We start from the raw sequence: 12909 nt of genomic DNA, 5'->3' as shown, positions 1-12909 counted from the left end.
ATCCTGGAGCCACGTCTCCGTAATCCCAATCACATCATATTTGTTAACATCTATTTGCACAGTTAATTCATCCACCTTATTGCGGATACTCCTTGCATTAAGACACAAAGCCTTTAGGCTTGTTTTTTTAACACCCTCTGTCCTTTTAGAATTTTGCTGTACAATGGCCCTTTTTGTTCTTTGCCTTGGGTTTCTCTGCCCTCCACTTTTCCTCATCTCCTTTCTGTCTTTTGTTTTTGCCTCCTTTTTGTTTCCCTCTATCTCCCTGCATTGGTTCCCATCCCCCTGCCATATTAGTTTAACTCCTCCCCAACAGCACTAGCAAACACTCCCCCGAGGACATTGGTTCCGATTCTGCCCAGGTGTAGACCGTCCGGATTGTACTGGTCCCACCTCCCCCAGAACCGGTTCCAATGCCCCAGGAATTTGAATCCCTCCCTGCTGCACCATTGCTCAAGCCATGTATTCATCTGAGCTATCCTGCGATTCCTACTCTGACTAGCACGTGGCACTGGTAGCAATCCCGAGATTACTACTTTTGAGGTCCTACTTTTTAATTTAGCTCCTAGCTCCTTAAATTCATTTCGTAGGAACTCATCCCTTTTTTTACCTATGTCATTGGTACCAACGTGCACCACGACAACTGGCTGTTCTCCCTCCCTTTTTAGAATGTCCTGCACCCGCTCCGAGACATCCTTGACCCTTGCACCAGGGAGGCAACATACCATCCTGGAGTCTCGGTTGCGGCCGCAGAAACGCCTATCTATTCCTCTTACAATTGAATCCCCTATCACTATCGCTCGCCCACTCTTTTTCCTGCCCTCCTGTGCAACAGAGCCAACCACGGTGCCATGAACTTGGCTGCTGCTGCCCGCTCCTGATGAGTCATCCCCCTCAACAGCACTCAAAGCAGTGTATCTGTTTTGCAGTGGGATGACCACAGGGGACCCCTGCACTACCTTCCTTGCACTACTCTTCCTGCTGGTCTTCCATTCCCTCGCTGGCTGTGGACCCTTCTCCTGCGGTAAGACCAACTCGCTACACGTGATACTCACGTCATTCTCAGCATCGTGGATGCTCCAGAGTGAATCCACCTTCAGCTCCAACTCCGCAACGCGGACCGTCAGTAGCCGGAGGTGGACATACTTCCCGCACATGTAGTCGTCAGGGACACTGGTGTTGTCCCCGTGTTCCCACATGGTACAGGAGGAGCATATCACGTGACCGAGCTGTCCTGCCATGACTTAACCCTCAGGTCATTCTAAACGTACATTCCTCTTTGCAACACATATGCAACAGCTCTGAGGAAAGGTTTTCTTACTATCACTTTGTTTCGTATTTTCATCAATGATTTGGTCAATATCAAATCAATGGTGCTCTTTTTACTGACACCATCATATATGGAGCAATTAACTTCCCTTGTGGTGGAATCACCATAGGAAAATATGGGCAACAATGAACAATGGGCTGTCAAATGTATATCATTGTCAGTCTTGAAAATATCAAATCAATAATTCTGTCAAGAAGGTTTGACCGTGATGTTGTCCACTGACCTTTCTTCTGTAAGGGCATCAGCCACTCCTTAGTTATAACAGCAAGCTCAGTAATAACATTTAAGCTATACTGAAGCAAATCAACTGTAAAATTCCTTTAAAAGTTGGTAGAAGAGTAGAGATTTTTGAGCAAGTTGACAAGTTTGAGCAAGTTTCAGTCAATGGAACTGTTGTTTAAAAAGCTGGTGCCAATCAAGTTCTGATGAAAGATCATCAACCTGAAACATTAACTCTGTTTCTCACTCTCCACAGATGCTGCCTGACCTGCTGAGTGTTTCCAGCATTTTCTGCTTTTATTTGCATCAACCCGGTCCTGTTTGGAAGGCTACAGAGAAAAACGCACATCTTGCACAGGCTCAGCACAGTCCAATGTTGAAATAAGAAATGCATTCAGAATATCAGTCCTCTCTATACATGAGAATAAAACCAGAAGTGTTATAAGCAGCTAAGGGAGCACTGCCTTTGTGCTTGGGGAGGGATAGCAGTATATAATTTTTATTATGCGACTAGTGACATGTTGCAACATAATTTATATTATTGCATTGTACTGCATCTTTCTAAAGAAAAAGTATTTACCAATCGCTTGTTGCTTTTTCATGAAGATGATGGCCTTTGATCTAAGATCGTGGGCAGGCACACAACTACTACCTCACCTGAATATTCTATGTGAATTCAAAACTTAGCATGGAGTACTGTACCAGCAGCCAAGTTTTGCACACCATTTGTGAAAGTGTAGTCAGTTTGAAATACAGAAGTTTAAAAGCAGAGTTAACTTTCATCACTGTCAATAGTATGCATAAGGCAATAGGAAAGTAATAGGAACCCAGTGTGGATATTATGTTCTTATTTATTCTCAGCCACCACCGGAAGACAGGGGTCTTCTTTTTTCACTAAGGTTGTCTCTAGCTGCACCTGTGGTTATGCCACACATTGGGCTCAATTTTCCCCAGTGATTTGCGCAACTTTTTTTGCGTGCGCCACTTTTTTGGCCCAAATTAAAAAATCAAAGTTTCCCCAATCTTTGTGCACCAGCGTAACTCAGTTACGATTTTTTTAGGTTAGTTTTTTTTGTATCATAGCGGGATGTCTGCGCCAGTTTTTCACAATTACGCAAGTTTAGCCAATTTGAATTTCTCCTAGGACGACATATGTGACCACTCCCAAAAACCCTTATGGGCATTTAGAGCACCAGTGCACATTAAAAAAATCGGCACAGAACAACGCCATTGTGTTTAGGCAAAATTTTGGAGGGAGTCAAGAACACAAATATCCATAATCAGGCTTAAATTTTTAAAACTTAAAACGCAGGAAATGGAGGTTTAATGGAATTCTTTATGTTTTGATTTTTTTTTTAAACTGACACGCCACCACCGAATGTCTTCAAACCGGGCTCGAGGATTGAAGCGTCGGCCGGCAGAATTGGTTCCTCGTCCGGACACCGGGGCTCAGCTTGAAAAGAAGCCCAGCGGTGGAGGGCTGTGGAAGGCGAACGGAAGGCTTGAGAAGCCTTATACTATGCATCAAATGAAGCCCGGGAGTGGGGGTTCCTGATCATTGCGCCTGATCAGACCTGGGTGTGGTCCATACTAGGGCGTCAACCTTGGGGAGAGAGAACAAAGAACCTGGTCCTGCCTGCCTTTTTGAGCTTCTTGCAAAGGTACAATTTAATCATGGGGACAATACTGAAAATGCCAAACCTTGTGCAAGTCTTCTGCATGATGGTACTGCGGAGGAGACATTGATTTAATGTCATCGTATGAGGAATCTCAGAGCACGTTGGGTGATGGGAAGGAGGCCTTACCCACGTCCGGTATAGCGAGACAGGCATCCGTACCTGCACCTGAGTGATGCAGATTGTGTCAGAAGGATACGTTTCCACAAAGGAGTTGTAACTGAGATCTGTGAGTTATTAAAAGCAGACCTGCAACCTAGAAGCGTCAGGAGGATTGCTTTGTCAGTTGAAGTGAAGGTTACAGTTGCACTTTCATGCTATGCATCTGGATCGTTCCAGGCCACAACTGTGGATATGTGCGCCATTTCTCAACATACAACACATATCTGCATTCGGCAGGTGACTGCTGCACTATATGCTTGGAGGAATGATTACATAAAGTACCCCATGACCGCTCAGGTAATGCGTGAAAGGCTGTGGGCTTCTCCAGGATTGTTGGCTTCCCAAAGGTACAGGGCTGCATTGATTATACCCACATTGCCTTGCGAGCACCTTTGGAGGATTCTAAGATGTACAGGAACAGAAAAGGCTTCCACTCTGTTAATGTGCAGCTCGTGTGTGACGACACGTATTGCATCATGTCAGATGGTGCAAGATACCCTGGAAGCTCCCATGATGCATTCATTCCACGCAAGAGCATTATATCTGCCATGTTTCAGCAGCAGCCAGAAGGGCAGAGCTGGCTACTGGGAGACAAATGGTACAGCCTCACCACCTGGCTCATGACGCCCCGACACGTAACCTGGACGGAAGCTGACCAGGAATGCAACGTGTCGCATTGCGACACGCAGTATAATAGAGGACCATTGGCATCATGAAGCAGCGTTTCCGATGCCTGGACCATTCCGGAGGCTACTTGCAATACTCCCGAGATTGTCAGTCAGTTCACTGTTGTATGCTGCATAACTTAGCCATCATGAGGCAGCAGCAGCTGCTGGTAGTAGAAGACCCACCCGAGGTGAGAGTGGCTGATGATGATGAGGAAGATGCAGATAACGAGGAGGAGAAGGAAGCCATGCAATTACCTGAACCCGGAGCACGACGGCGGAGGAGGGCGGGCTGTCGTGCCCCTTTAACGATTGCTCGAGCCTTGCGCTAGCAGCTCATCCATGAACGCTTGCTGCCTGAAGGCTGAGTGACAACTATTCCACATGGACCATGTTTACTCTTTGGACCTGTTCCGTAATGTTGTGTTGTGTTTAATGGAACAAATGATGAAAATGATTCTTGTTTACTCCAAAAAGTTGTGTCAATAATGGAACAAATAATGTAAATGATTCAGTTATAATTTAAAACATATTTTATTGAAAAGTTTAACATTTGTTTGTACTTAACTTTAATAAAAATATTCTTGTATCAAGCATTTTCAGTTAAGATCACTTACAAACTCTAAGATCACTTAAAAACTTTAAAATCACTTAAAAACTTTTAAACTTGTAAATTTACATAACTTACAAAAAACTTTTAATTTTTGAACAGTAACAATAACAACAAAAGCAGCAAAAAAAGGCTGCACCCATATCTCTCCTCCACCTTATTCTATGACTGCCCGCTGCGCTTGGTTTTGGAGACTCCACCCCTTCCCGCAGGCATTTCTCGGGTCGGTACCAAGCTTATTCTTTAGAACATCTCGGGTAATGCGCACTTCTTGATTGGGGGGGGAGGGGGGGCAGTCTGTAATGTGGAGGGGCCGGTTTAGGCCTCTTCAGATGCTGGTCTGGGGACTGGGGCGGGAATGGCAGTTAATTCTGTCAATGGGTGCGGGGTCTGGGCGTGTTCCCTTATTGCAGCAGCTAACTCCGACATTCCCTCCCTCATGTTCACTGACAAGTGTTTGAACTACCTGAAACATTCCCTCCCTCATGTGCTCGTGAGAGTGTTGTTACTTCTCCTGACAGTCCCGATACCTCATCACCCACCCCACTATGGTGTCCAGGAGTGATTGGGTAAGGTCAATGCTCTCCACACTCATTGCCATCATGTGAAACACATCTGTGAGATTCTGCAACTCAGGAGAGCGCTGTCGAGCTCTCCTTCCCCTCCTCACCCTGGTATGGCTCGCTGCACCACACTGGGACCTGCAGCCTCGGACGGTGGGGCCCTGGGTGTGCCTCACTGCACCCCACTGGAGTCTCCAGCCTCGGACAGTGGGAAACCATGAAATGTCCCACCAACACTCATACCACTCAGGGAAGGGGCTGGCACCTCAGTGGGTGGCACCTGCATCTCCTCCAGAGTGAGTACAACAGTTCATCCTTCACATCCCCCTCACCCCCATGCTCTGGAAGGTGGGATTGGAAGAAGTTCTCCTCTTCAGGCTCGTCCGCATCTGAATCATCTTCTGCATCGGCTTCTGCCTCGTCTGGGTTGGCCGCAAGTTCTGCAAAATATAATAGAACAGACAAATGGTTAGCAGCAGAGGAGGGGGCAGGGTGGCATGAGTAGGCTCACACAGTGCAGGCAGCAGGCTGATTTGCAGGACCACGATGAATGATAGCACATTGCATCAACCAAAGCGTAGCTGACGGAGAGATCCCCATGAACCGAAGCATGGCTAGCCCGCGCAGTACTTAACATTTAGCAAAGCCAGACTGTGGAAATTGCAGGACTTACCCTCTCCCTCGTGTGTGTGGGCCCAGCTTGTGCAGTAGTGATTGCTTTTCTCCAGGCAGGACCCATCAAAGCAGCGACACTCTCTTCCAAGAGTGTCAGTGGCTGCAGATTTGCCAGGCCTCCTCTTCCTCAAGTTCTTTCTCGTTTATTCTGTGCCACCTCCCTCTGCAAAGATGAAAATATAACTTTTTGGAGAGGGTGTCTTTCTGCTGGATGGGACATATACAGCTGGTCACATTTATAATTGCAATTGCATTGAATAAATGAAAATATTACTTACACTAACTACTTGACCAAGGTCCTGCCACTTCTTTTTGCACTGGCCTCCAGACCTCGGGGTGGTCACCAATGCACAGTAATCTTCTGCAAGTTGGTTCCAGCATTTCTTTCGGTGGAACTTTTGTGTGACCTCTGCTGGAGTCCAATTCGTGACATCTGTCCTCAATCACAGTAACTAGTGCCTCCACTTCATCCTGTAAGAAATTCTTGGTCCTTGCACCGTGTTGCATCTTGTATCACAGCTCCGATTTTTCCAATGAGAATTAAAGTTCTCTCACACAACTGGCTCTTTAAAAATGGCCGAATGCAGACCGGGAGCTATACTGCGCATGCCACCCATAGGAATCACATCAAAAACATCCTTTTTTTCCTGCATTTGTGCAGAAGGGAGGAGGGGGCATCGGTTTTTCAGCGTAGACATTAGTCCCCACCCCCCGAGGCTACAGGACTGGCTGCGCAGTGCCAATTTCAAAAAATAAAACGGGGAAACTGGCTACCTTTTTTTGGAGTAGTGGGGGCCAAGAAAAACGGGGGTAACTCTGGCAATACGCCAAAAAACAGTATTGGGGAAAATTGAGCCCAAATATCTGGCAATTGTGGCTCAGTGGTAGCACTCTCACCTCTGAATCAGATGGTTGTGGGTTCAAGTCCCAATCTTAAAGACACTCAGAAACTTGAAGCTATGCTGATATTCCAATGCAGAACTCAGGGTGTGCTGCACTGTTGGAGGTTCTGTCTTTCAGATGAGATGAGGCCCAATAAAAGATCCCATAGCACTATTTCAAAGACGAGCAGGGAAGTTCTGCTAGGTGTCCTGGCCAATATTTATCCCTTAAATAACATCACTAAAATAGATGCTGGAAATTTGAAATAAAACAAAATGCTGGAAACAATCAGCAGGCCAGGCAGCATCTGTGGAGAGCTAACGTTTCAGATAGATAACCTTCCATCAGAACTAAAACAGATTTATACTAAAAAACTGGTAATTATCATAATGCTGTTTGTGGCCAAATTAGCTGCTAAGTTAGCTACATTACAACAGATAGGGAGGGCGAGGCCACGAAGGGCTTTAAACACAGATTAGATTTTTTAAGCTGAGGCACTGGGGAACCAGCGAGGATGGGGTGAGTGGGATGGCGCAGACAGCAGAGTTTTGGATGAGCTGACATTTATGAGGCCCAAAACAGCATTGGAATAGTGAAATTGGGAGTTGACAAAGGCATGGAAGAGGGTTTCAACAGTAGATGGGCTTACGTCTTACATGGGTAAATTACGCTTTGATCTTATTGAGGGCAGTAAACTACAAATGAAACAATATTTACCCAAGTAGATGTGCTCTCGATTATTCGCTGTAGCGCAGTAAGATTCGCAGCTACAAAGGTGTAACACGATAAATTGTTTCAAAATTTAAAAATGTAGTCGAAGTATTCTCTTCTATTTGATATGCACAAACATAGTTTTTTTGTAAAAACAAATGTTTTTAAGAGCAACTGTTTATAAGGTGCACGTTTAGAACCCAGGCAGCAAAACCCAACGCCGCCAGAGAGATCACGCACTCAGCGCAGGTGCTCCGGGAATCCTAGTTAACGCTTGCGCAGTGTTGGTCCGGGAAGGGCTGGTCTGCCGCTGTCACGCATGCGCAAGGGTACCGCTGCCTGTGCGTTTCGTGCTGACGCATCCGGAGTGCGGCCAGCGAGTGAATGAACGGTGATTGGTGGGTTCCGGTTCGACGAAGCGCCGCCGCCGCCGTCGCTGACTATCCAGAGTTAAACTGAGCAGCGCACCGAAAGGGGACGGGCCAACATTAGCAGCGCACGGCAGGGAGAAGCGGTAATATGGTCTGAACAACGCCGGCTGTGATATATTAAAAAAAAACTTCCCTTCATGTAAATAATTCCCGGCTCTTGGCCTGGGCTTCGAGGGAGCAGCTACATCCCGAGACAAGGAGCATTGGACTGTGGATTATCTGGGTTTTAAGCCAGTGAGAAAGAGAAGGTGGGGTCGCCAGAAGGATAGCAAACCCGAGCGGAGCCCATCAGCCTGGTTTACTCGGCTGTTCCAGTATAAATTAGTGTTTGATTTCACTGGCCGTGTCTGGAAATTTTCATTGTTATATTTCGGTGCTGAATTCCTTAATTGATCTACACGGGAAACGGTTTTATTAATTTTCCCGATTGGAGAGTTTTTTTTTACTTTGAATTCTCATTCTTAAAATTCTGGTTTTAATTATCGACTATGGCCGACGACGACGTCCTATTTGAAGATGTGTATGAGCTGTGTGAAGTGATTGGCAAGTAAGTGTGTTTTATATGTATATTTAAAGTAGAAATAAAACTGCAGTCAGAATGTGATGTCTTGGGGTTGTGGTTTCATTCGTGGATTTACAAAACAGGCCCTCCCTCTGTTTCCAGTGGATTACAGGATAAGGCCGAGACCGGATTTATTATTTAGTTTTTTTTACATAACCAAACCACTAAAACAACTCTGGAATTGAATTTAAACAAATAACATTTGAGAAATATTATGTCCAGAAACCAATCCGTATTCATTTTCTAACAATTTTTAATGTGAAGGTATTACTGCTGATTGTGGGCATACTTTTTAATATATAAACTGAAATTGAAAACAAATTGTAATATCGATACCGCTACTATGGCTGTAGTCTTTTGCATTTGAATGATATAATGCCTTCTTTTGAAGGAGGGGTGCCAGGGATTTATTTTCCCAGGGAATAATACGAGTAGCTTCAGTTTTCTCTCGGAAACCCCAGAAATGTCATCTGCATTAATGCACTATATTGTGGTTTGATTCCGGAAGCTTATTTTGTTAGCGTTATTTCTTGTGGTCCATTTTCATAAACTGAATTTGTTAAGATTCCTTTTCGTTGTCGTGACGGCAAAAAGGCTCTGATGAAGTCGTCGCCCTAATACAGTACGTTTATATTTACATTGGCATAATATTTTGTTTGTAATGTATCAGCAAATTCTCATTGTTCACTTAATGTTTATCCTAGCTGTCAATGTCTTTCTTGCTGGATGGGTCGAGCTGTTGTTTACATTAATTTAGAAAATCATAATACAATCAAGCAGAGTCAACATGGTTTTATGAAAGGGAAATCGTGTTTGACAAATTTATACGAATTCTTTGAGGATGTAACGAGCAGGGTGGATAAAGGGGATGTGTATTTGGATTTCCAAAAGGCATTCGATAAGGTGCCACATAAAAGGTTACTACCCAAGATAAGAGCTCGTGGTGTTGGGGGTAATATATTAGCATGAATAGAGGATTGGCTAACTGACAGAAAAGAGAGAGTCGGGATAAATGGGTAATTTTCAGGTTGGCAAACTGTAACTAATGGGGTGCCATAGGGATCAGTGCTGGGGCTACAACTATTTACAATCAATATTAATGACTTGGATGAAGGGACCGAGTATGTATTGTAGCCAAATTTGCTGATGATACAAAAGTAGGTGGGAAAGCAAGTTGTGAGGAGGACACAGTCTGCAAAGGGATATAGATAGGTTAAGTGAGTGGGTTAAAATTTGGCAGATATAATATAATGTGGGAAAATGTGAGGTTATCCACTTGGGTAGGAAGAATAGAAAGCAAAATATTATTTAAATGGAGGGAAACTACAGAATGCTGTGGTACAGAGGGATCTGGGAGTTCTCATACATGAAACACAACAAGTTAGCATGCAGGTACAGCAAGTAGGAAGGCACATGGAATATTGGCCTTTATTGCAAGGGGGATGGAGTATAAAAATAGGGAAATCTTGTGACAACTGTACTGTAGAGTACTGCATACAGTTTTGGTCTTATTTAAGAAGGGAGGGAGGAAGCAAGGGTCAAGGGTGTCTCGGAGCGGGTGCAGGACATTCTGAAAAGGGAGGGTCAACAGCCAGTTGTCGTGATGCACATTGGTACCAACGATATAGATAAAAAAAGGGATGAGGTCCTACGAGACGAATTTAAGGAGTAAGGAGCTAAATTAAAACGTAGGACCTCAAAAGTAGTAATCTCAGGATTGCTACCAGTGCCACGTGCTAGTCAGAGTAGGAATCGCAGGATAGCTCAGATGAATACGTGGCTTGAGCAGTGGTGCAGCAGGGAGGGATTCAAATTCCTGGGGCATTGGAACCGGTTCTGGGGGAGGTGGGACCAGTACAAACTGGACGGTCTGCACCTAGGCAGGACCGGAACCAATGCCCTAGGGGGAGTGTTTGCTAGTGCTGTTGGGGAGGAGTTAAACTAATATGGCAGGGAGATGGGAACCAATGCAGGGAGACAGAGGGAAACAAAAAGGAGACAAAAGCAAAAGACAGAAAGGAGATGAGTAAAAGTGGACGACAGAGAAACCCAAGGCAAAAAACAAAAAGGGCCACTGAATGTAAAGGGGCTGCAGGAGGGGTTAAAACTAAAAATCATGGTTTAAAAACTAGTATGAAAACACTCTACCTTAACGTACGCAGCATTCGAAATAAAGTAAATGAGTTGACGACACAAATCATTACAATTGGGTATGATTTGGTGGCCATTACAGAAACGTGGTTGCAGGGTGGCCAAGACTGGGAATTAAACATACAGGGGTATCTGACGATTCGGAAAGACAGACAAGAAGGGAAAGGAGGTGGGGTAGCTCTGTTAATAAAGGATGATATCAGGGCAGTTGTGAGAGACGACATTGGCTCTAATGAACAAAATGTTGAATCATTGTGGGTGGAGATTAGAGATAGTAAGGGGAAAAAGTCACTGGTGGGTGTAGTTTATAGGCTCCCAAATAATAACTTCACGGTGGGGCGGACAATAATCAAGGGAATAATAGAGGCATGTGAAAAAGGAACGGCGGTAATCATGGGGGGGATTTTAACCTATATATCGATTGGTCAAATCAAATTGCACGGGGTAGCCTTGAGGAGGAATTCATAGAATGCATATGGGATTGTTTCTTAGAACAGTATGTTACAGAACCTACAAGGGAGCAAGCTATCTTAGATCTGGTCCTGTGTAATGAGACAGGAATAATAAACAATCTCCTAGTAAAAGATTCTCTCGGAATGAGTGATCACAGTATAGTTGAATTTGTAATACAGATTGAGGGTGAGGAAGTAGTGTCTCAAACGAGCGTACTATGCTTAAACAAAAGGGACTACAGTGGGATGAGGGCAGAGTTGGCTAAAGTAGACTGGAAACACAGACTTAAACGGTGGCACAATTGAGGAACAGTGGAGGACTTTTAAGGAGCTCTTTCATAGTGCTCAACAAAAATATATTCCAGTGAAAAAGAAGGGCGGTAAGAGAAGGGATAACCAGCTGTGGATAACCAAGGAAATAAAGGAGAGTATCAAATTAAAAACCAATGTGTATAAGGTGGCCAAGGTTAGTGGGAAAATAGAAGATTGGGAAAATTTTAAACGACAGTAAAGAATGACTAAGAAAGCAATAAAGAAAGGAAAGATAAATTACGAAGGTAAACTTGCGCAAAACATAAAAACGGATAGTAAAAGCTTTTACAGATATATAAAACGGAAAAGAGTGACTAAAATAAATGTTGGTCCCTTAGAAGATGAGAAGGGGGATTTAATAATGGGAAATGTGGAAATGGCTGAGACCTTAAACAATTATTTTGCTTCGGTCTTCACAGTGGAAGACACGGAAACCATGCCAGAAATTGCTGGTCACAGGAATGTGGGAAGGGAGGACCTGGAGACAATCACTATCACTAGGGGGGTAGTGCTGGACAGGCTAATGGGACTCAAGGTAGACAAGTCCCCTGGTCCTGATGAAATGCATCCCAGGGTATTAAAAGAGATGGCGGAAGTTATAGCAGGCATTCGTTATAATCTACCAAAATTCTCTGGACTCTGGGGAGGTACCAGAGGATTGGAAAGCAGCTAATGTAACTCCTCTGTTTTTAAAAAAAGGGGGCAGACAAAAGGCAGGTAACTATAGGCCAGTTAGTTTAACATCTGTAGTGGGGAAAATGCTTGAAACTATCATTAAGGAAGAAATAGCCGGACATCTAGATAGGAATAGTGCAATCAAGCAGACGCAGCATGGATTCAGGAAGGGGAAATCATGTTTAACTAATTTACTGGAATTCTTTGAGGATATAACGAGCATGGTGGATAGAGGTGTACCGATGGATGTGGTGTATTTAGATTTTCAAAAGGCATTCGATAAGGTGCCACACAAAAGGTTACTGCAGAAGATAAAGGTACGCGGAGTCAGTGGAAATGTATTAGCATGGATAGAGAATTGGCTGGCTAACAGAAAGCAGAGAGTCGGGATAAATGGGTCCTTTTCGGGTTGGAAATCGGTGGTTAGTGGTGTGCCACAGGGATCGGTGCTGGGACCACAACTGTTTACAATATACATCGATGACCTGGAAGAGGGGACAGAGTGTAGTGTAACAAAATTTGCAGATGACACAAAGATTAGTGGGAAAGCGGGTTGTGTAGAGGACACGGAGAGGCTGCAAAGAGATTTAGATAGGTTAAGCGAATGGGCTAAGGTTTGGCAGATGGAATACAATGTCGGAAAGTGTGAGGTCATCCACCTTGGGGGAAAAAAAACAGTAAAAGGGAATATTATTTGAATGGGGAGAAATTACAACATGCTGCGGTGCAGAGGGACCTGGGGGTCCTTGTGCATGAAACTCTTTTAGGAGTAAACAAAAAACATTAAACCGTGCCCCCCGATCTGGGGGAAACACCAACATTTACAATGCCCT

At 44.4% G+C, this 12909-nt stretch overlaps 1 protein-coding gene across 1 annotated transcript in view; it reads left to right on the top strand.

Moving 5' to 3' along the window:
* Positions 1 to 7871: 7871 nt before the first annotated feature.
* The window catches only part of caska (calcium/calmodulin-dependent serine protein kinase a), a 600725-nt gene continuing 595687 nt past the window's right edge, over positions 7872 to 12909 (top strand). The window contains exon 1 of the mRNA XM_070892703.1: positions 7872 to 8471. Within this exon, the coding sequence (XP_070748804.1) occupies positions 8413 to 8471 (59 nt within the window). The 5' untranslated portion in view covers positions 7872 to 8412. The remainder of the gene's footprint in view (positions 8472 to 12909) is intronic.

The sequence above is a fragment of the Pristiophorus japonicus genome, chromosome 11 (assembly GCF_044704955.1).
Source record: "Pristiophorus japonicus isolate sPriJap1 chromosome 11, sPriJap1.hap1, whole genome shotgun sequence".
NCBI classification, from domain to species: domain Eukaryota; kingdom Metazoa; phylum Chordata; class Chondrichthyes; family Pristiophoridae; genus Pristiophorus; species Pristiophorus japonicus.
This window is presented reverse-complemented; position numbering and strand designations above follow the sequence as displayed.